Source organism: Kogia breviceps, chromosome 11, assembly GCF_026419965.1.
Source record: "Kogia breviceps isolate mKogBre1 chromosome 11, mKogBre1 haplotype 1, whole genome shotgun sequence".
NCBI classification, from domain to species: domain Eukaryota; kingdom Metazoa; phylum Chordata; class Mammalia; order Artiodactyla; family Physeteridae; genus Kogia; species Kogia breviceps.
Genome location: NC_081320.1, coordinates 1,256,865 through 1,279,753, shown reverse-complemented (window position 1 = coordinate 1,279,753; position 22,889 = coordinate 1,256,865). Strand labels below are relative to the sequence as shown.

General features: G+C 54.7%; 1 protein-coding gene across 2 annotated transcripts in view; it reads right to left on the bottom strand.

The window, feature by feature from the left end:
* SH3RF3 (SH3 domain containing ring finger 3) overlaps positions 1-22,889 on the bottom strand; it is a 197,967-nt gene that overhangs the window by 26,933 nt on the left and 148,145 nt on the right. For both annotated transcript variants that reach the window (XM_067006988.1, XM_067006989.1), the window contains 2 exons: positions 12,338-12,508; positions 10,659-10,891 (listed from right to left, as the gene is read on the bottom strand). In XM_067006988.1, the coding sequence (XP_066863089.1) occupies positions 10,659-10,891; positions 12,338-12,508 (404 nt within the window). The remainder of the gene's footprint in view (positions 1-10,658; positions 10,892-12,337; positions 12,509-22,889) is intronic.

Here is a 22,889-nt window from a genome sequence, read left to right as displayed (position 1 = left end):
AAGAGAGCAGGTGAGTGAGTAAATGAGCTCCCTTATCGTCCACTCTGTCCTTTCCCTACTCTCAGGCTATCACTTCCCACTTCACGGATGGAACGGATGCTGGAGACCCCCCCAGCGTCGGGGCAACCTCTGTCCAGACCCAGCCCCTCAGCCTCCAGGGCGCAGGGTTCCACGGGGCGACCCTTCACCCTCACTGACACCTCCCGCAGCCCGTCTCTCCTGTCCTCGACTCCGTCCCTCCTATAACTGAGCAGCCAGCCCGAGGCCCTCCTCCCATAGCCCCTCCTCTCTACCGGCACCTCCTTTCCTGCTGCCTTGACCCCTAGGTGCTCGGAACAGTGTCCCCATGGCCCTTCCTTCCTTTTCACTCAACTCTCTGATGGGCTTGTGTTTGGTGTCTGCTTGTCCTCTGGGCTTGACGTTTACGGCGGGTTCGGGTTTGCGTTTGTGGCTGTGATCCCGACTCACACGAGGGCCCGTCTTCCATGTGGGGGACCCCGCCGTGATCATCCTCGAGGATTCTCTCTCCTGGCCTCTGCTCTCTGCTTCTGAAAGTCGTGTTAGAAGTCCCCTGGAGCTCGGCGTCCACGCCGTGTGTACTTTCTTCTTGTTTCACCTCTGTTCCACCTCTGGACAAGCTCCTCTGCGGGGCTTCCAGTGTGGCCAAGTCCATCTCAGCTGTGTCCAGTCCAGAGCGTGTGTCACCCACAGAGGTTTTGTATTTAAAGGTATGTTTCCTTTCCAAAGTTTCAGGTTGCTTCTGTCCTATCCAGTGGTTTCTGATTCACATCCATCTACCTGCTGTTTTACTTTTCTTCTTCATAATACTCTTTGTTCTTCCTTTGGGTGGGATGGACATTATTCCTTCTTTTTCCTTTTGGAGGAGCTGAAATGTGCCGATTTCAAAGCCCTCTTTGGTTCTCCTGCCCGTTCTTCAGGCTGCTGGCTTCTGTGATGCAGAACTTTCCCACAAACTGAGTGCGGGCTTGCCTTGAGCGTGAGTGTCTCACTGCCCTGTTTCCTCTCTTTTAACCCCTCCTGCAGTTTTGTTGCTGCTTCTGCCTGGCCTCTGGGACCTCCCCTCAGAACCAGGTGTAATCGGGTGGCTAGAGTCTGGTCCTGCGGGAAAGGTGCAGATCTAGCCCTCAGGCCAGAGCCAGACTCACCTCCAAGTCCAGGTGGGGCTCCATTCCCTCCCTCATCCCAGGCAGGGGCTCAATGCTGACCATGCCCGGCGGGGGGGGCTCAGCCCTTAGACCAGTGCACCTGGCTTGGACCCCTGACGCCCTCCAGGGGCTGCCTGTCCGTGTTCTCCTGCAGGAGGGGAGGGCCAGCCACCACCACCTGCTTCACCCCGGAACCCAGGAGGCCAGCGTATCAACTCTCTTGTGTTCCACTTGTTTACATCCAGAGTATCAAAAACCAACCAACCTCTCTGTGTTCAGAGCAGAGGGGGGTGGGATTTCCACATGAATCACTCTTCCAGGCTTCCAGGAGTCCTCGACTCACTTCCGTGTCCTGAAATACGGTTTCTCACCCCATCATTCCATCAGATGTATCTGGACGAGATCAATTACGACTCCCCTGTCACCAAACTTAATGGACACTTTTCTGTTTTCATAAAAAGTACCTATTGATCTAGCCATTTGTCTTCACACCAATATCACACTGATTACTGTGGCTTTTTATTATGTCTTGAAATCAGTGTTAGCTTTCCAACGTTTTCCTTTCAAGGGTGTTTTGACTATTCTAGGTCCTCTGCATGCCTGTATGAATCTGGGAACCAGATTGTCAATTTTTACCAAAAAGTTGGGTGAGATCTTGACTGGTATTCCATTGAAGGTATAGGTCAGTTTTTGGCAAATAAACACCATAACAATACTGTTTTCTCACTTCTTACTCCTGAATAAAGCATACCTCTCTACTTATGTAAGACTTCTTTCTTTAATTTGCAATATTTTGGAGTGTTGTTGATCGTGCTGGTCTTACTCATCTTTTGTCAGATTTACTCCTAAGTAATTTATATTTTTGATGCTATTAAAATTGGTAGCATTTTTTAAATGTCCATTTCCAATTATTCATTGCTGGTGTAGAGAAACAAAACTGACTTTTGTATATTCATCTTGTATCCTGTAACCTTGCTGAAACTAATTCATTGTCTCTAAAAAAATCTTTGTCTGTGTCTGAGTGTCTGTGACTGTGGATTCCTTAAGGTTCTCTATGTACAAGATCACGTCATCTGCAAACACAGATGGTCTTACTTTCCTTTCCCATCTCCACACCTCTTCTTCCTCTGCCTTGACTAACTGCTCTGGCTAGAGCTTAACAGCACAATGTTGAATAGAACTGGTAAGAATGGATATTCCTACCTTGACCCTGATCCTGGGGAAAGCTTTCCGTTTTTTTTTTTTTTTTTTTGATTAATTTTATTTATTTTTGGCTGTGTTGGGTCCTTGTTGCGGCGAGTGGTGGCTTCTCTTGTTGCAGAGTGCAGGTTCTAGGTGCGCGGGCTTCAGCAGTTGTGGTGCACGGGCTTAGTTGCTCTGTGGCAGCATGTGGGATCTTCCCAGACCAGGGCTCAAACCGGTGTCCCCTGCATTGGCAGGTGGATTCTTAATCACTGTGCCACCAGGGAAGTCCCAGCTTTTAGTTTCTCACCATTAAGTCTGAGGTTAGCTGTGGGTTTTCACAGATACCCTTTACCAGGCTGAGAAGTTCACTTCTCTTTTCTCATTTTCTGAGAGTTTTAATGTGCAGATGTGCACAGCGCAGCAAAAAAACTTGAGTCATTTGATGCATGTCTTTGTTCTGAATCCTACTCTGTCTAATTTATGTTGGATTTTGTCACAATTTTTTTCCACATCTACTGAAATCATATTATGTTCATTTTTGAGTTTGTTAATACACTGGATTGTATTGACTGTCAAACATTAATCAAACCTGAAGTTCCTGGGATAAACTCTACTTGATCATGATGTATTATCCTTTTAACTTATCGCTGTAATTTGACTTGCTAAAATTTTGCTGAGAATTTTTACACCTATGTTTTGAGTGATATTGGTCTGTAGTTTTACTTTTTAATGCCTTTGCCTGGTTTTGTTATGAGGGTACTGCTAGCTTCATAGAAAGAGTTAGGAAGCATTCTCTCTTTTCAATTTTCTGGAAGAGTTTCCGTAAAATTGTTATAATTCCTTCCTTAACCAATAGGTATAATTCATCAATGAAGCCACTTAGGCCTGGAGTTTCCTTTGTGAAAGGTTTTAAACTAATTCAACTTCCTTAATAAATAGAGGTCTATCCAGGTTTTTTAGTTCACCTTAAGTTGTGTCTTTTAAGAAATATATCCATTTTGTCTAATTTGTTAAGTTTATTGGCATAAAGTTTTTAAAAATAATAATCCCTTATCATTCTGTAGAATCTGAAGTGATGTCAGTTTTATTATCCATGGTATCGATAATTTGTGTATCTCTCTTTATTCTTTTTTTAAAATAAATTTATTTATTTTTGGCTGTGTTGGGTCTTCGTTGCTGTGCGAGGGCTCTCTCTAGTTGCGGCGAGCGGGGGCCACTCTTCATCGTGGTACACGGGCCTCTCGCTGTCGTGGCCTCTCTTGTTGCGGAGCACAGGCTCCAGACGCGCAGGCTCAGTAGTTGTGGCTCACGGGCCTAGTTGCCCCGTGGCATGTGGGATCTTCCCAGACCAGGGCTCGAACCCGTGTCCCCTGCATTGGCAGGCGGACTCCCAACCGCTGCGCCACCAGGGAAGCCCTCTCTTTATTCTTGATCCATCTGTCTAGAGGTTTATCAATTCTGAATCAATATGGATCCTGACTCCGTCACCTGTTAGGCAGGCAGCCTCAGGCAAGCCACTTAATACTTCTGAACCTCATTTTCTCTTTTGTAAAAGAAAGAAAACAGAATCTACCCTGATGGGTTGTTTTTAGTATTTAAGATTGTAGTCTGTGTGAGATGCACACGTCTCACTCAGGGGCAGCAGCTCAGTATTCACTAATTCAGTGCTCGCGGAAACCTTACAGAACACCATAAAACCACAGAGCCTGCGAATAATGGGATCAACTGTGTGTCCTTCTAATTTTAACTGATTTATGGTTTTATATTTAAAGTATCAAAATCTGTTTTCTGTTCACAGCATATGGTTGGGTCTTGCCTTTTTATTTATTTTTTTCGTAACAATCTCTATGAATTCTACTTGAGGCTATTCAGATGATTTGTATTTAATGTGATTATTTATATGATTAGGTATAAGCCTACATTTTACTACAAGTTTTCTATCTGACCCATGTACTTTGCTCCCGTTCCCCTCTTTTTTTTTTTTTTTTTTGTGGTATGCGGGCCTCTCACTGCTGTGGCCTCTCCCGTTGCGGAGCACAGGCTCCGGACGCGAAGGCCTAGCGGCCATGGCTCACGGGCTTAGTTGCTCCGCGGCACGTGGGATCTTCCCGGACCAGGGCACGAACCCGTGACCCCTGCATCGGCAGGCGGATTCTCAACCACTGCGCCACCAGGGAAGCCCCCGTTCCCCTCTTTTTACACCTTCTTTTGGATTAATGGAAGGGTCTGTGATTCTATTTTGTCGCCTCTGTTAGCCCGCTTGCTGAAACTCTTCTTTGACGTTTAGCGGTCGCCTGCGTCTCTGGTTTATGGTTACCTACCTACACGTCCTCACAGAGCACACACATAGACTCAAGACTCCAGACAACGCGCACGGGGCTCTGGGCCTCCCCTCCCACCCGCTGTGCATCTGCCATCACACACTTTACTTTTATATACACTTTTAATCCCAAACTGCACTAGTTCTACTTTTGTTTAAGCGGTCAGTTTTACTTTAAAGACTTTTAAGTAGTAAGGAAAACATCGTATGCATTGCTCCGTGCAGTTACCATGTCTAGGGCTCCTCATCCCTTTGTATAGATTCCCATTTGCAACTGCTGTCATTTCCCTTCTTCCTAAAGAACGCTGTTCAACATTTTTCATAGTGTGGGTCCACTGGTGATGAAATCTTTTAGCTTTACTGTGTCTGAATGATTCTTTATTTTGCTTTCATTTATGAGAGTTGTTTTTTTTTCTTTTGGCTGCGCTGGATCTTTGTTACGGCACGCAGGCTTCTCTAGTTGTGGCACACAGGCTTAGCTGCCCCTCGGCATGTGGGATCTTAGTTCCCCAACCAGGGATCAAACCCGTGTCCCCTGTATTGGAAGGAAGATTCTTAACCACTGGACCACCAGGGAAGTCCCACTTTCATTTATGAAAGACACTTTTACTGCGTATAGAATCCTAACTTGACAGATTCATTTCTTTCATGATTTATTTAGTTTCCTACTGTCTTCTCACTTGCAGTATTCCTGACAAGAAATCTACCTTCATCCTTATTTTTTCCTACTTCACATGTATTTTTTTCTCTTGCTACTTTTAAGGTTTTCTTCATCACAGGTGGTGAACGACTGGACGACAGTTTGCCTTGGTGTACTTTTCTCCATGTTCCTTGTGCTTGGGATTCGCCAACTGTCACTGATCTGTGAGTTTATAGTTTTCATCAAATTTAGAACAATTTTGGTCATTATTGCTTCGAATAATTTTCCTGCCCCGCCCTTTTCTCCTTTAGTTCGGCGACTCCAGTTAAAAATATACTTGGCCACACTTGAAGTTGCCCCATTGCTCCCTGATGCTCTTTTAATTAAAAAAAATTCTCTTTTACCTCTGTTTCATTTTTCACAGTCTCTATCGCTATATCTTCAAGTTCACTAATGTTTTCTCAGCCGTGTCTAACCTGCCGTTAATGCCATCGAGTGTATTCTTGATCTCACACAGCACAGTTATTTCTTAGAGTTTGATCTTGGTCTTTAAAATATCTTCCACGTTGCTACTTCCCTTTCTGAGCACACCGAATGCAACTATAACGTCTGTTTTACTATCTCTGTCCGCTAATTCAAACATCTGCGTCAGTTCCGGGTCAGCTGGGACTGACTGGTCGGCCGGCCTCGTCACCGTGGGGCATGTTTTCCTGCTCGTCCCCACGCCCAGGGCTTCTCTACTGCCATCAGACACGGGTGCGACGAAAGCGGTGCTGCCGCTACCCGGCGAGGCCCCTCTGCACGGACGGCCCGGTGCCCAGGGAGCCGGCCGGCGGGAACAGGCACCTTCCAGCTGCGTATCTGCGGACACTGAGAGTGGGGACCCCTTCTGTCACCGTGCTCCTGGCTCCACGCCTTCCTCACACACACCTGCCTATTCTCAGCGTCCTGGTCCAGGGATGCTCTGTACCCGCTGGGCTTTCCTCTCTGTGCCGATCACTGGGGCTCGGTCACCCAGACCCTCCTCTCCGCACCACCCCCTCCAGGGTACCTGCTGGGCTCACCTTGCTGCCCTCCCCGTGCCAGCGCCTGGCCTCCTCTCCAGGCAGAGAGCTGGGGTCCTCCTCTTTGTTCGCATCTCTCATGGAATCGCTGTCCTTAGTTGCCTAGTGTCTAGTGTCTCACAAACCACTGTTTTATATATTTGTCTGTTTTCTCAGTTGTTTCTGGTGGGAGGGTAAATCCTGCCCTCATTACTCTATCTCAGCCATAAGCAGAAATCTAGCTTTATCCCTTGGATGCAAAAATCTGATTACATCTATTACGTAAAACCCTTCAGGCGCCCTGCTGCCCTCAGGATAAAAACGGAGGCTCCCTGGCACAGCGGAAGAGAGCCGTCCTGCTCTGCTCCCTCCCGCACGGGGCCGTCTGGGTCCTCAGGCCCCAGCCCTCAGCAGGCTCCAAGCCCCTCCCGCGCTTCACCTCACTCCACCCCGGCACGCTCCGCTCCACCGCTTTAAGACCTAAAGTGAGCTTTGCCTCTGCAGAGAACCCTCACCAACACCCAGCCTCCCCTTCCTACCTCCGCCTCAGTCCCATCAAATTAGGTAACGTCACCCCACGTAGAAACCACGGTCTCTCTCCTCTCACCGCTCCACCCGCTGGTCCCCCTGCTGGACTCCCTTTCTGCTTTGTCGGCCCCCACGCTTCCTATCGGCCCTTTAGGAAGCAAGGCAGCATCACTTTTCGAAGACGCTTCACGGGCCCCTCTGCAGCTGCTCCCACTTTCCTCCCTGGTCTGAGTGAGGCGCCCCTCCCACCCCGTGCACCTTAGTACCCGCCAGGCCTCCACCGCGGTGCTTTTCAAATTCCACTGTAAGCGTGTGTCTCCTCGTCCTCCTCTCTGAGTAGGGGTAGAAACGGGTTTCTAGTTCTTCTCTGTAGGCCTGGAGCCCGGCAGAGGCCCCCGGCACCCACCTCTCTTCCAGTGCGTCTTGCTGATGAGTGAGCGGCCGTACAGGGCGCTTGCCCCCCTGTGCCATGGCCAGTGCAATGGGGCCTTTGTTCAACGGCCTGACTTTGGCTCGGGCGGAGAACACCCACGAGGGCGGCTCAGGTGCCTGGGCTGGGGTTTGCGGAAACGGGCAGTCGCTGCAGTGAGCGGTCCGCCGCCCGTGCTGTCAGCAGTGTGTTCTCGCCCTCTAGGTGCAGAGTGAGGTGGAAAGTGCCGTGGGGACTCCGTGGCGTTTCATTACTGAAATGATGGGGGGAGCCTCCGTGGCCTGGCTGTGGCAGCACAAGCACGGGGACAGGCCCTGGGCTGGAACGCGCCGCGGAAGCCGGTAAACCATCCAGCGCCTCCTCCTCCCCACACGTAAAATGGAACAGATGGAAGAGCACGCCTGTCACCCGTGGTGGTTACCATGGTGATGGAGGACAGAGACGCAGTGTTGTTCTGGCCTGGCCGTGCCAAGCTCTTTCCTCCTGCTCTCATTCGGCTCCATTAATGAGACGGGCAGGTCACGTTCTGCTTTTAACCGGGGAGGGTGCTGTTACGGCAGGGCACGTTAAGGCCACCGCAGGGCACCCGGTGCAGAGCCAGGGCGGCCGTGTTGGAGGCACACCCCGACCTCTCGGGGTCACCAGGCACAGGGAAATGCCTGAGGCAGGCTGGGTGAGTGGATGAGAGGTTCACAAGCAGAAGGGACCTGGCTTGGGACTCGGGCTGCCCAGAACCTGCTCGGGTGCCCCCAGGGCCTAGGAGACCAGCGTCCCGGTGCACGTCCACCAGTCAGGAGCAGCAGTCAGGGGGCTCCCGGGCTCACTGGATCACGCGGCGCTCAGTGGCTCCATAGAAGCCAGAGGCTGAAATAAACACCATCAGCTGCTCTAAGCCAGGGCCAGCTGGAAGGTAACGGCTGGGGCGAGAGCTCTGGCACGGAGAGTACTCCTGCAGACTCTTTTCGGACAGAGACAACTGGTTCTTCCCCAGGGCCCTGGAGGCCAGTTGCAAGAACAGACCTTACTTTTCATTCATTTAAGCAAAACAGCAACAACAAAAACCCATACGTGAAGGACGACAGGCATTTACAGGGTCCGTGGGATGGCAGAGTCAGTCTTGGAGGCTCGACACCAGGGCAGTGCCCGGCCCACCCATGAGGCTTCCTTGGTACGGATTCCACTGCTGCTGTTTGGGACACCGCCCAGCACGGGGCTGAGCACCAGGCGCCAGAAGTCGGCCCTGCACCCACTACGACCGGGCCCTGGGCGCAGGAAGTCCACCCTGGCCCCCTGAAAAGCCGGGTGTTTCACTACCACCTTCACCCCCAAAAGGGATCCAGGAGCCCCTCCAGTTTTGTCCTCTGAAAGGGAGTCACATTGAGGATGTCTGTCCAGAGTCCAGGCCGGTGACGGCACCTCACCCGCCAGGCGTGAACGGGCAGCACTGCCCCCTACCGTGGCGGGGGGGGCTTCACACACAGACAGGAGCCCCACGTCTGGAGGCTGGTCCAGGTCAGCCAGGGCCACAGTGGACTGGCGCCCACTACACCCCTCAAAGCCACAGGCCACACCTTCCCCCATAAACCCTCTGGTCGCCTCTAGGTCAGGGGATGGCTTCGCTCTTCTCCAGGGCAGCCAGTCCAGACCCCAGCAAACCGCACTTGCAGCCCTGCCCCTCCCAGCTCTCCCAGGCGGCCCCTGTGCCCCCCTAATAGCTCACTATTTTGTCCCACTCCCGCAACGCCATCCCCGGGGCCAGGCCACTGTCACTGCTCACCTGCACAGCAGCACCTCTCGCCAGTCCCCAAGCCAACCCTTCCTCCCGCTGCGCCCGGGGACGTCTGGTAAAGCGTCACCCTCTTGTTCAGAAGCCCTGGGGGTCCCCACGGCCTGGACCAGAGTTCGGCCCTGACCGCTGGTAATGAATCACATTCGCCTTGTTGACCCCGGGCCCTGCGCGCTCCAGGGCTGTCCTCTGACAGGACGGTACCGGCGGCTGCGCTGAGCAGGCGCCACAGCCGCCGGGGGCACGTCCTCGCACACCATCCCGGCACGAGGGGCCCCAGCGCAGGCCCCCCGCTACCCCTCGGGCCTTCAACCCGCCCTGCCCGCTGCCCTCGCTGCACCGCTGCAGCTGGAGGACAAGGACGCGCTTCTCCCGCTCCTGCGCCTTTGCTCCCTTCCCCCTGCCCGGGCGCTACAGGCAGCTCCACCCGGGACCCACCGAGCCCGCACCAGCCTGTCACAAGCGCCCCCCGCCGCCCCGAGGGCCAGTCCGGGGCTGAGAGCAGGGCCGGCCCTGAAACGCTGCGCTTCCCGCCAGCGCTGAGCAATGCTTCCCCGGACACCCGCCCCGCTCGTGTCCCTCGGCCGCGGCCGGGGGCGGGGGGACCGTGGCCCGCTGTGCTGGGCGTTGTCTGAGCTTCTCACACCGAGGAGATGCTTTCTGGGGACTCCTCGCGGGCCGTCTCTGGCTGGCCGGGGTCTAGAAAACAGTGTACTTTACTGCTCTAAAGAATTTCCACTTTTTGTCCTTTAAGCCTTACTTTGAGAAGAAGAGAGATGATTTCTGAGAATAAGGTTGGGGTGGGAAAAGGAATTCTGGGTCATCTAAGTGAAATCCAGCGGCACGTTCTCCTGTTCTGGGTCCCTTGTCACCACGCGGTGACAATGTTACTGGTTCTACGTGTCGGAAAGTTACTGGCCCGGCTCCCAGGAGCATCGCGTGAGCCACGCTTAGCAGCTCCTCCTAGCTCACTGCCAAGCTTCCAAGCAAGACGTGCTCACCGCTCTTCGTGCCTTCACGATCCACCCCTCACTTCCGTCATCTCACACTACACTGGGAGCGACCTGGATTCTCTCGAATTCCGGTCGGCCTGGCTGTTGCTGAAGCTGCATGAAGGGGAAGAGTCAATGGCCATCACTCCCGCCAGCCTCAAAGCATCTCAGGAAGGGGCCCTCTGGGTCTGTCTCTTTACCAGCTCTGTCCTGGGGGTGCTGCCTCATCGGGAGACCCCCTTGGCACCTGGCACTTGGATGTAGGTGACCCACAGCGGCTGACGAGGGTGCCCAGAGGCGCCGAGGTAACCTCACTGGTCCACCCAGCCCTCTGGCTACATGAAGTGTATAAACACCTGTGAACGCTCGAACCCGTTCCAGCTGCCAGAACAGGCTGACGGGATTAAGTCGACACATCCCCCAAGATGAGCAGGAGGTCACGATTACGACGGGCCCCTCCATGGACTGCTCGAGACCTGAGCCAAAGGGATGCTCGTGACTTCTGACCCTGAGACCACCCTCCTCAAACTTTCCAGCAGAACGAGGCCCGCGGGAGGCTGCGACCTACCGGGGGTGCCGGCGCTCCGGGCTTGGCTGGCCGCCGGCTGGACTGAGCGCCGCAGACAACTGCTCAGAGCGGGCGACACTGCCTGGTGCGGGGCCGGAGCCTGGGCCATGGTGAGGGGCGGGGCCGGCCTCAGACTCCCGCTGCCTGGGTGAAGGGCTGCGGCCACGCCCTTGGCCGGCGGAGACCCTCCGACCGCGTTATTCCGGGGCGGCCCAGCCCCGCCTACGGGAACCCTGAGGAAATAAACAGAGTGAAGTCAGGGGAGGGCACAGATGCAACCGCGCCGCACGGGCCACGGAGGGCCCTGAGAGACGGAGGCCACGTGGTCCAGGGACAAATCCCGGAGCACCACCAAGAACGCCTGCAGGCGTGCGGTGCCCAGAGTCCAGGCTGGCGGCGGAGCCCCTTTACGATGGCACGACCTCTCGATGAGAATATTTGAGAAACAGCAAGAGAGCCCTAAGAGACAGAGAAATGATGCTAATCGGATATTTTGTTCCAGAGCCTCTGCCTTGATTTAGGCTAACAAACAGCTGTGTGTCCCCGACACATGCAGAAGGAATGGGCTTGGACGCATCTGGCAGGCGGCAGGCGGCAGGAAGCGGGACCCGTCTCCCTCTGGACACAGCTTCCTGGCTCTGGGGCCTCCAGGAAAGGGTGCAGACAAGCCCTGCGCCGCTGAGGGATGCTGGCGAACTCGCGGTTTCACCCCGTACTTTCCAGATGAAGCTGGTGTCGACAGCCCAGGAACACAAAGGAGCACAGGACCCTGAGACGGGCTCTGACGGTCTGTCCTGCACGTGCTGGCGTGAGCCGTGCACCAGCTCTGAGCATGTGTGGGTCTGGGCTGGGAAGCTCCTGGGGTCCGGTTTCAGGGATCAAATGCCTTCCATTTGTCTGAGAGCTGGGAAAATGTCCCTTCTGTCCCCTCAGGACCTCAGTCGTGAAATCCCGGAGCCACGTGTGGGGGAGGGCAGGCACTGCCATGTGGCAGGGCCCCAGGGAAGCAGAGCCCCTGAGGAGCAGCTGTGGGCAGAAGGGCCTCCTCGTCCAGGGCCACGGGGCCAAGGGGCTCACAAATGGCGGGCCTTTCCAGGAGGGACCGTGGGTGGCGTGGCTCCCCTCCCTGCTGCTTCGAAGGCGCGAGTCGGTCCGGCGTCAGTGCAGGTTCGGCCATTGATTGGTCAGTTGTCCTCCTGGAAGTCTTGTTCCAAAGAGAGCAGAGGCCCCGGGGGCGAGTCTCCAGCGGACCTGCGTGTCCCGGGCTGGGAACCAGGGCTGGGTAATCCAGGGTTCCACCCTGCAGTGGACGCTCCCCTCCATGGAAACATCAGACAACCCTGAGTCATCTCTAGCCAATTTTAGAACTTGCTTTTCCTAGGTTATAAAAATTATCAGTAAATTTGTAAAACCCAGGCAATCCCAAGGAAGAAAAGAAATTAATCACCCATAATGCTCTGCGCAATAATAATGGTTAACTTCTGGGAATATGTACTCTTGCCTTCACGTGCGTGAATGGCACGTGCTTCTCGCACACACACACACCACCACCCCCACCCCCACCCCACCCCCCGCTGTACTCGCACGTGCGCACGCGCACACGCGTTCGCACGTGCCCGCGCGCCCACGGGGGTCCCACCCTGGAATGCACGCCCCCGCGTGGAGCTGCCGCGCCTCACCTGGAGACGGGCGTCACGTAGTTCCCCGGGAACACGCCCGAGAGCCCCGTCCGCAGCGCTGTGCCCTTGAACCAGCCGTCCCGACACTTCTCCAGCACGCGGTACGTGTCGCCCTTGCGCAGCTCCAGCTCGTCGCTCTTCTGGGGCTTGTAGGCGTAGAGCGCCAGGTACCTGCGGCAGGAGAGGCAGGCCGGTGAGGGGGCGCCGCTGGGAGCAGCTACCAGGAGGGGCGGGCAGGGAAGGGACCGAGCTGCCCCGGTGACCCAGCAGCCACGGCCCCCATGCCCTGCGCTGAGCCGGTCGGCGGAGCGTACGGAGGCCACACGACTCGCCCGAGGCCCCGGAGGACCTGCCAGAGCGGACGGCGGCGCCAGCTCTCTGGGCCCCGCGTCACTCTCTTCTCTCTGCGTCATGCCTGACGCTCGGGCAAGAGAAAGCCTTCGCGAAAACGGGGGTGAGCGACGCAGCCCCGGGCTGGGTTTTCCTCATTTCATCTCACCTGCCTGCTTAGCCGTCCATCTAAGCTGGAAGAGACTCAGGGGCCCTTTTAAAGAAAAGGCAGACCAGTTAGGGACTCCTTAGATCTGTGTGGCTAATTGCAATTCTGCTTTTCTTTTAAGCCTTTTGGACCAATTTAGCGGTGTGAACCCTGGCCTAGGGCTTAGAAGCTGCGCCCTCAGGCACCAGCTGTAAGTGCTCTGCTACCTTGGGGCTTTGTGGGCCGGGTGAATTTGACCTAATGAGAGAGTGGTTTCAGGCAAATACGCTGCTCACGCAATCTGGGCAGGAAAAGTGGCGGGGCTTTCACTCCAACAGGGAACCAGATGCATTTAAAGACATTTGTTGTGGCCGCACCACGCAACATGTGGGATCGTAGGTCCCCAACCAGGGATCAAACCCGCGCCCCCTGCAACAGAAGCACGGAGTCTTGACCACTGGACCGACAGGGAAGCCCCAAGCTGCATTTTTAGGAAGTGTCGTCTCCTGGGCCGCCGACCAGGACATGCCTGGTGGGAACACTGCCTCTCCCAGGCGGGCTCCTGGACACAGGAGCTCACCGACCCCCAGAGCACCCTCCCGACCCTGGAGGCCCTTCTTAGCAGGTGACACAGAGATGGGACACAACTCAGTGGGGTCAGGCGAAGTAGGGAGGCCTCCTGGCTCAGCGGGGCCTTGGGAGGAAAAGGCTAGAACAGGCGGAGAGCCCCGCAGAGCACAGACGTCCCGGCTGTAAAATTCAGTAAAATGAGATAAACTAAACAAAACCCACGCCACTCGGGTGCCCCTGCCCTGCCAGGCGAAGGCCTGGCCTCACCACCACTACCCTGCTCCCCCGGTGTGAGAGGCTGGACTGGGCCTTAGAGACAAATCTGACAGGAGGAAGGCCTCGGGGAGGGTGAATGAGGGAGGCCCCACCGGGAGGACCTCCTTGTCTGGGGTGAGGAGTCACGCCAGCCACGTGACAGCAGGCGAGCAACAAAGAGCCGGGGTCACCCTTCTGCCTACACGTGTGTGCTGCTTGGGGGCCTCTTGGGGGGCGAAGAGGAATCTCTACAAGCCAGAGTCCCATGAGAACTGTGTCACACCCAGACGGCCTCACTGCGGAGCGGGATGGGAGAGAGGACGGGGGGAGGGCCGCTGGGCTGGTCCTGGGGGCTCTGAGCCGATAAGGATGAGCCCTGCTCTCAAGGGAACAGAGTGACACACAGATCTCACTCGCCTGCCTCGTGCTGCCCCCTCGGCGGCGTGAGAGCAGCCTTTCTGACCCTGCTGCCAGTGACCCACAGTGGCCGGGGGACGCCAAGCTGGGGGACACGTGGGCAAGAGTCATGGCTTGGGCGACCTCCCTCGAACCCCTGGTCTGTGGGCTGAAGTCCTGCTGACTGAGGCCCCTTTCCCCAGGCTCCTGTTCCACGGGACTGCAGGGCGGGCGATCTCGGGGAGGGTGTGTGTGGAGAGTGCAGGTTCCCCTCTCCCATGAGGAGTCCTGGCAGCTTGCCCTCTGGGGCAGATCTTTTGTCCTCAGCTGGGATCCTGGCGGGTGGCTACCTGCTGCCCTGCGGCTGCGTCCATCTGCTGCTGAGGGAACCCAGGGATCCACCCAGAAGAGGGTGCGTGTGCCTGTCCAGCTGAGGGGACCCAGCAAACTGAGGTGCTCCCGGAACACACAGGCACACTCCTGCCTCAGGGCCTTTGCACCTGCCCCCTCCACCTGGGGCTCTCCCCTCTCATCTGCCCTCCCCCACAGCGTGCTCCCCTCGGGGTAGAGACTTTCGTATTCTGTTCACGTTCCACCCCGGGGTCTAGAACAGTGTCCGCACCAAGCAGATGCGCAATCAACATTTATGGAAGGAATAAAATAGGGACTCTGGTTTTGACACCAAGATCAAGGCTGTTGGAGGAAAAGGGGTGTGTGTGTGTGGACGGGTGTCCATGCGTATGTGTGCGTGTGTGTATCCACGTGAGCAAGTATGTGCATGTGTTCATGTATGTATTTGCACGTGTGTGCATGTGTGTACTCGTGTGTGTTGTCTGTACGTGTGTGTGCACTGGGAACGGTTTCATCCAGCCCCGAGTTCTGCTGGACAAGCTGGGCTCTGAGGGTAAGTGGGGGAAGCGGGCTCTGAGTTTCCTCATTTGGGGTCCGAGCGCACAGCTGGGACCAGAAGGAGGAGGGGGTGTCCTGGGAGGTGCTCCCGGGAGGACGGAAGGAAAGGCAGAGGGGCTGCTCTCCAGAAAAGAAAGGGAAGAAGCGAACGGAAGCAGAGGATGGATGACACAGGTGTCGGTCCACAGGGAGCTATAGGTCCAGAGGGAGGTGGAGGGCTGGAGGGACGAGGGGCCCACAGAGAAGCTGAAAGGGCCTCTCTTAACACGGATACCCACCGGCGTGCAGCCCCGGGGGGGTCAGGGTCCCTCCACCAGGGCCCAGCAGGTGGCCTCTTTCTTGGCCCCCACCCACCCTTCCAGCCCCTGGGACTGGGTGACCTCAGGGGCCACCTGTCGTGGAGCGTGGAGCTGTGGACACGGGGGCTCCTGCGGGAGGGGGCGCCGTCCCTGCCGGGAGAGGACAGACCCCGGGTGGTGAGCGTGAGGCTCGGGGGTCTCGGCCGCCCAGGGCGGGCCCCCCACCCCCGGCGCAGCGTCCGCCAGCACCCACCTCCACGGCGGAGTCAACTCAGGTTTTCAAAGCAAGTGAGTGTCAGCGCCCCCGGCAAAGAGCCAATGAGCCGTGTGTGTGTCTGTGATCTGGGGGGCGGCCGTCGGACGACGGAGTAACGTTTCCGGGGACGGGGTGATGGTCTCTCTCGGCATTCTGGGATCCCCGAGCCATTAGGGAACAAGGTCTGTGTTGACTTCTCAGCATCTTCCCATCACACAAGAATGAGCATGCTTCAGACCGCGGGCCTCAAGTCATCTGGATTAAGCCTTTAAATCAGAAGAGGCTTCTTTCAAAATCCCACTGGTACTTCAGAGGAACACACCACGGTTCCTGATGGAGTCATAAAGGCAGAAAACGGGCAACCGAGGCGAACCTGGCTGCAACCACCAGCCGACTCGCCCGGCCTGGACCAACCGTGGGCCCCGCAGGGGCCGGAGCGCCGGCCTCCAGGACCACGGGCTCTGCTGAGGCGCATCCTGAGCGAGTCTGCAGGCAGACGGGATGGATTCTGCGTCCCGCCTGCTCACGTGGGACGCCCGGAGTCTAACAGGGGGACGCGAGCTTTCCTTCCCAGTTTCAGCTATTTATTTATTGGACGCGTACTGGTTCTGGCGCCCCTTGGGCGCGAACCACCCGGGGGAAAGGGGCTTCCTTCCAAGGATGCCTTCAGCCCCGGGGGAACGAGGCGCCCTCCTCCTCCAAGTCATCGGAGTCAGAACTCTGCCCTCCCTTGCTGACGGGGAGCTGTTGACGGGCAGCTGCGCCCACGGGGCCGCGTGCGGAGCCCCGCCCCACCTCGGGTGCCACGGGCCGAGGCAGGGCGAGGGTGCGGGGCAGGAAGCCGGCATTAGTCACGGTCTCGCCCAAGCCCCACGTGAGCTCCGAGGCTGGGCTACGCGCCCATTTCACAGCTGAGCACACTGAGTCTCAAAAAGATGGAGAATCTGTGTTTACCAAGCAGCGAGCTGGAGGCAGGTGGTCCCGTGGCCCCAGGGACCTGGCGGCGGGGGTGGGCACTGCAGGAGGCTGGGAAGCAGGGGCTCCATGCGGGGGGCCTGTGCTGAGTGGCACCAGGGCACTAATGCCCTTGCTGTCTTCATCTTTATTTTAAATTTGTTCTCTGAGGAGTAATCCCTCCTCTGGTCTCAATATTTCAAGTTCAGCCTCTCGGTGTGCGTGGCTGGGGGGGTGGAATGTCAACAAACCTGACTTCACCTGGAACACCTCTGCCCCCACCCCACGGGCGTTCTCCTGCACTAGGGGCCTGCACGTCTGTGTGCAGCTCGCGCTGGGGCGGCGCTGCCCGGGGAACGTGGCATCTGTTTGCCCTGTTGTGACTCAAGAAAATGCCCCGGCGGGACCAGCCGGCTCCCAACCCGACGCCTGCAGCTCTGAGGTCCCTGCCGGGCGCCGGGTCACTCCGTCCAGGTCCGAGTGCGGCCACAGGGTAGGGTGCGTCCTTTGCACCCCTTCCCAGCCCATGCCTTCAGCCGTGCCCACCAGAACTGCGTGCTGCCATCCCGGGAAAGCCGGAGGACGATCCTCGATCCTCATGGAAACTGGGGCCCCAGCCGGGCCTGCGTGAAACGGGAGAACCGGGCAGCAGCCGCGTGGTTCCTGGCGCGCCACCCTCCCTTTCCACTCCTTCCAGAGGCCCTGAGCTCAGCACAGGCCTCCACGGAGGACGCAGGGGGTCCCGCGTCACAGGCAGAACAGACCCGGGGCTCGCCTCTGCGCGCTCACACACACGGTTGGTACTGAACGTTCTGATTTCAGGCAGGAGTGGGAGCGTCTGGAGCCCAGCGCCCCCTCCCCACGGCCTGGGGGCCGGCAGGAGGCTCTCGTGCCCATCGAAGAGGCGACCCCTCCTCCAGGCAGACGCAGCCCCGTGTGAGGCGGGGGAACGTCAGGCCCCTTCCCGCGCCCTCGGCCGGCCGTGGCAGCCGTGACCGCCGAGGCTGGCATCGTGGGAACAGCAGCCAGCTGGCAACAGCCGTCACTCAGCGTATTACGTGCGCTTTCCTATAGAAGATCTTCGCTTGCTGTTAATTGTCTACCGACTCTAATCAAGCAGTGATTAAAGAACTTTAACGCCGTCATTAACTTCACACCCTCCCGCCTCCGTATGACGGCTTGCTCATTTCTTCTGAAATAAGTGAGGTTCTTTTCCACTCGTCCTGGGAAGAGTCGGCTCCTGATCTTCTAGCTGCCAGGGCCGCACGGGCTCAGGTCAGCGCGACACGTGCCGCTCGCTGACTCTCCGTCAGCAGGACCAGCTGAGGAGAGGGTTCAGCACAGGAAGTTCCCGAGCTCGCCTCTTCCGACGGACACGGCAAGTCCACAACCACACGCGGGACGACTTCCTCGGAAAGGGACCTGGAACCTGGCTGAACAGAGCCTCCACCGCGAAGGGGAGAAGGACAGCGTGGAGACGGGCAGGGGAAGCAGAGAGACGGACTTGCCCAGGAAGAGCCCTCCCCAGCGACCGCAATCCAGTCAGGAGGGACCACAGGGGACGGGTCTCTTCCCCGAGGAGTGAGGGATTCAAGCTCCACACGCAGCCCCCAACCCTGGATCCTGCTCAGACAGACCAGCCCCCAAAACACCCGGCTTTGAAAACCAACAGAGAACAGCCAGGAAGGCTACAGAAGCACAGGGAATGGAAGACCCGCTCTCAGTGCAGTTGAGCGTGCAGACTCACTCAACCTAAAAACTGGTGCAAGACTAAGAGACTGGACAGTTCACAGCCCACTTACTGACGCTGAGGCAACTGCCAGAGAGGCGGGAGCCAGGTGGGATGCTCCCTGGGGACTGAGTCTCTGGCGGGAGCCATATCCGTGATCTCAGGCTACCCTGCCAATGCCGGCTGGTGGGCGCAGTTTTGGAATGCTCCGTCTAACCTGTTCGTGCTAGTGGGCGTGCCCTGATGGAGCCCCGCCCACCCTGCACTTTGGTTAGGCCTCACAGCCCGCCGAGCAATAGCCCTGCCCACCAGTGCCCAGTAGCTGCTGCGGCTGGGCCCACGGCTGTTCGGAGGCCAGCCCCACCCACCAGCATGCCTCAGCAGTAGCTGCAGCACCCCCACAACGGGAGGCTGCACACAGCCCACACAGGGGACCCTCGAGTGCCTGACTCTGGTGGCCAGGCAGGATTGCACCTCTGGGCCCACAGGACATCTCCTAATAAGGCCACTCCTTCAAGCCTGGGAGCTGAAGGAGCTGATTTACCTAATACACAGAAGCAAACACAGAGAGAATTCGGCAAAACAAGAAGGCAGAAGAATATGTTCCAATTGAAGGAACAAGATAAAACCTCGGAAAAAGAACTAAACAAAATGGAGATAAGCAATCTACCTGATAAAGGGTTAAAAGTAATGGTCGAAACGATGCTCACCAAACTCAGGAGAAGAGTGGACTTAACGGATACAAACAGAATATTCCATCCAAAAGCAGCAGAAAACACATTCTTCTCAAGCACACATGGAACGTTCTCCAGGATTAATCACACCAGTTTACAAAACAGGTCTCAATAAATTTAAGAAGGTGGAAATCACATCAAGCATCTTTTCTGACCACAATTGTGTGAAACCAGAAATCAATCCAAAGAAAAATTGGGGAAAACCACAAAAACATGGAAATTAAACAACATGAATGGACCACTGAAAAAAATCAAAGGAGAAATTTAAAAATACCTAGAAACACATGAAAGTAGAACCACAATGATCCAAAATCTATGGATCACTGCAAAAGCAGTTCTAAGAGGGAAGTTTACAGTGATATGAGCCTACCTCAGGAAGCAAGAAAAATCTCAAATAAATAATCCAACCTTATACTTAAAGGAACTAGAAAAAAGAGGAAAAAACAAAGACCAATGTTAGTAGAAGGAAGGAAATAATAAATATCAGAGCAGAAATAAATGAAATAGAGACTAAAAAAAAAACAATAGAAATGATCAATGAAACTAAGAGAGCTGGTTCTTTGAAAAGATAAACAAAATTCTCAAACTTTTAACTAGGCTTATCAAGAAAAAAAGAGAACTGGCCCAAACCAATAAAATCAGAAATGAAAAAAGAAGTTACAAGTGACACCAAAGAAATAGAAAGGATCATAAGAGACTGCTGAGAACAATTATACACCAACAACAACCTGGAAGAAATGGAAAAAATTCTAAAAACACATAATCTTCCAAGACTGAATCACCAAGAAATAGAAAATCTGAATAGACTGATTACTAGTAAGGAAAATAAATTAGTAATCAAAATTCTCCCAAGAAACAAAAGTCCAGGACCAGAGGGCTTCACTGATGAATTCCATAAAATATTCAAAGAAGATTTAATACCTATCCTTTTCAAACTCTTCCAAAAAATTAAAGAGGAGGGTAACCAAACTCATTCTACAAGGTCAACATTACCCTGATACCGAATCCAGATAAGGACACCACAAAAAAAAAAATTACAGGCCAATATCCTTGACAAACATAGATGCAAAAATCTTCAACAAAATATTAGCAAATCGAATTCAAAAATATTGATACATTAAAAGGATCATACACTGTGACCAAGCAGATTTACCCCAGGCATGCAAGGATGGTTTAACATCTGCAAATCAACCAATGTGATACACCATGTTAACAAACTGAAGAATAAAAACCACACGATCATCTCAATAGATACTGAAAAAACGTTTGACAAAACTCAACATCCCCTTATGATAAAAACTATCAACAAAGTGGATACAGAGGGAACATATCTCAACATAATAAGAGCCATATATGATAAGCCCACATCTAACACCATACTCAACAGTGAAAAGCTGAAAGCAATTCCTGTAAGATCAGTAACAAGACAAGGATGTCCACTCTTGCCACTTTGATTCAACGTAATACTGGAAGACACAGAGAAGGGATGTGTGGACACAGGGAGGCGTTGTGGGACGAACTGGGAGATTGGGACTGACATACGTGAGCTGCCATGTGTAAAACAGAGAGCTGGTGGGAACCTGCCGTACGGCGCAGGGAGCTCAGCTTGGTGCTCTGTGGTGACCTAGACGGGGGGGGGAATGGCGGGGCCGGGGGGGTGGCAGGGAGGTCCAAGTGGGAGGGGATATATGTATACGTAAAGCTGAATCACTTCATTGTACAGCAGAAACTAACACAACATGGTAAAGTAACTATACCCCAGTTCTAAAAAAATAATAATAATTCTGGAAGTTCTAGTCACAGCAATCAGACAAGAAAAAGAAAAAGAATCCACATCAGAAAGGAAGAAGTAAAACTGCCACTGTTTGCAGATGACATGATATTATACATAGAAAATCCTGACCATACCACCAAAAAACTGCTAGAACTCATCAATGAATTTCATAAAGTTGCAGCATATGAAATTAATATACAGAAATCTAGCAACAAACTATCCAAAAGAAAAATGAAGAAAACAATCCCATTTACAAGTGCATCAAAAAGAATAAAATATCTAGGAATAAATTTAACCAAGGAGGTGAAAGCAGTGAAGCCTATAAGACATGGATGAAAGAAACTGAAGAAGACACAAAAAATGGAAAGATATTTTGTGCTCATGGATTAGGAGAATTAGTATTGTTAAAATGTGCACACTCTCCAAGGCAATCTACAGATTCAATGCAATTCCTATCAAAATTTCAATGGCGTTTTGCATAGAACTAGAACAAATTCTAAAATTTGTATGGAATCACAAGAGACATCGAGTAGCCAAAGCAGTCCTGAGAAAGAGGAACAAAGCTGGAGATACGATGTCTCTGATTTCAAACCGCACAGCCACAGAACGCACGCGCTCCCGTGCAGTAGTCCGCTATGCTCGTGCTGGCCACCGTCCGTCTGATGACCACCGTGGCCTACCACCCTTGGAAAGATATATCTGACTCCCTTCTGTTACCCAAATGAAACTCTCCACCCAAACAGGGACAGCCATGCTCCGGGAGTGAGGTAGAGGAAGTTGGCAGGGGGCTGCGGACCCCACACTGACCCCCTCGTGCCCCAGGGCAGAGCTGGGGCAGGGGGAGAAAGAAGTCCCTCCAGACTCTGCGCCAAACTTAAAATGCCTCGGTGATGTGGAAGGTCTGTATGTGGCTCAGGCCTCCAGGATGTGCCGATGTCTCTCGGGGAGTGATATTCCTGGAACTGGGTCTCCAAGGCAGAGCGGCCTCCTCGGGTGGCTGACCTGGTGTACACGAGCAGGGGGTCTGCGCTGCCGCCGGGACCCTCGGCGCCCGGGAGGGGAGGATCGGGCTCTCTCGGAACAAGTAAGAGTTACTGAGAGCCTGCGTGCCGGGGGTCTTGCTGCGGACGCCAAGATGAAACCCCCGGGCCTCACGCTTCACAAACTCTCCTGTCCTGCCTTGTACCTGGGGAACTGCAGCAAGGCCTCACCGTCGCCCATGGACCAGGCCTGCTTCCTCGGGTAAAGAGTCCTGCACCCAGTTCTCACGAGCAAGACCACTGCCCGCCCTTCCCCGGGTGCCCCGTCCCCAAGTTTGAGTGGAGGCCGCTGGAACTCACCCGGAGACCTAGTTGGAAGACGGTGCCTTCTGTTCAGTGTTGGTGAGGCCTGAATTTCTGCCTAAAGACATCGAGACAGCACTTACTAACCTACGTCCCCGCAGGAAGCTATGCAAAGACAGGTAGGTCCCAATGTCCTTGGCTTAGGTGCCTTCGGCAATCACCCAGTCACAGCAGCATGTTCCGGGATTCCTGTCGGCCGCCCGACAGAGGTAAGCGTTTGGCCTGGCCTCGAGGAAGGTGAACCTGTACCAGCGGATGTAACCACCTTCTAGGAATCCTTCTGAAGACTGGCAAACTGCCTTTTCAAAAGGCATCGTTCGCTTGAAATCCATTTTGTTCTGCTACTACACAGCTTCTAAGTGTCCCTCTGGCCGTACTGGACCTTGGGAACTTCCTACCTTGCCACATTGTTTCCAAATTCATATTCTCCACCTTAAACGGTCATTCAAATAACAGAACTCATTGCCAAATAACAGAGCAGCCAGCAATGTGATTCTTCGTAACACTCTTTAAACGGCGATTTTAAACGGCACATCTTTTAGGAGCTGTCGTTTAACGAGAGCAGATTCTCTAAACAGACAAGCATCTCACTTCCCAGCAACGGTTCATCTGGCTCGCTTTGGGGATGACATGTAGCTGCTGTGCCCTGGATGGCAGCGGGCTGTTAAAACGCAGAGCCGCATCTGGGCAGGTGGTGACGCCCGCTGCTCTGGCCGCCCTCTGCCCCGCAGGGCCCACGCCCACCTCCTCAGGGGCCTCTGGGGCCCTTTCTTGGGTGGCCAGTGAAAGTGTCATCAAATATCTGGACCCCCCCCCCACGCTTGTACCGGATGCCAGGGGGGCAGTGATGTTGAA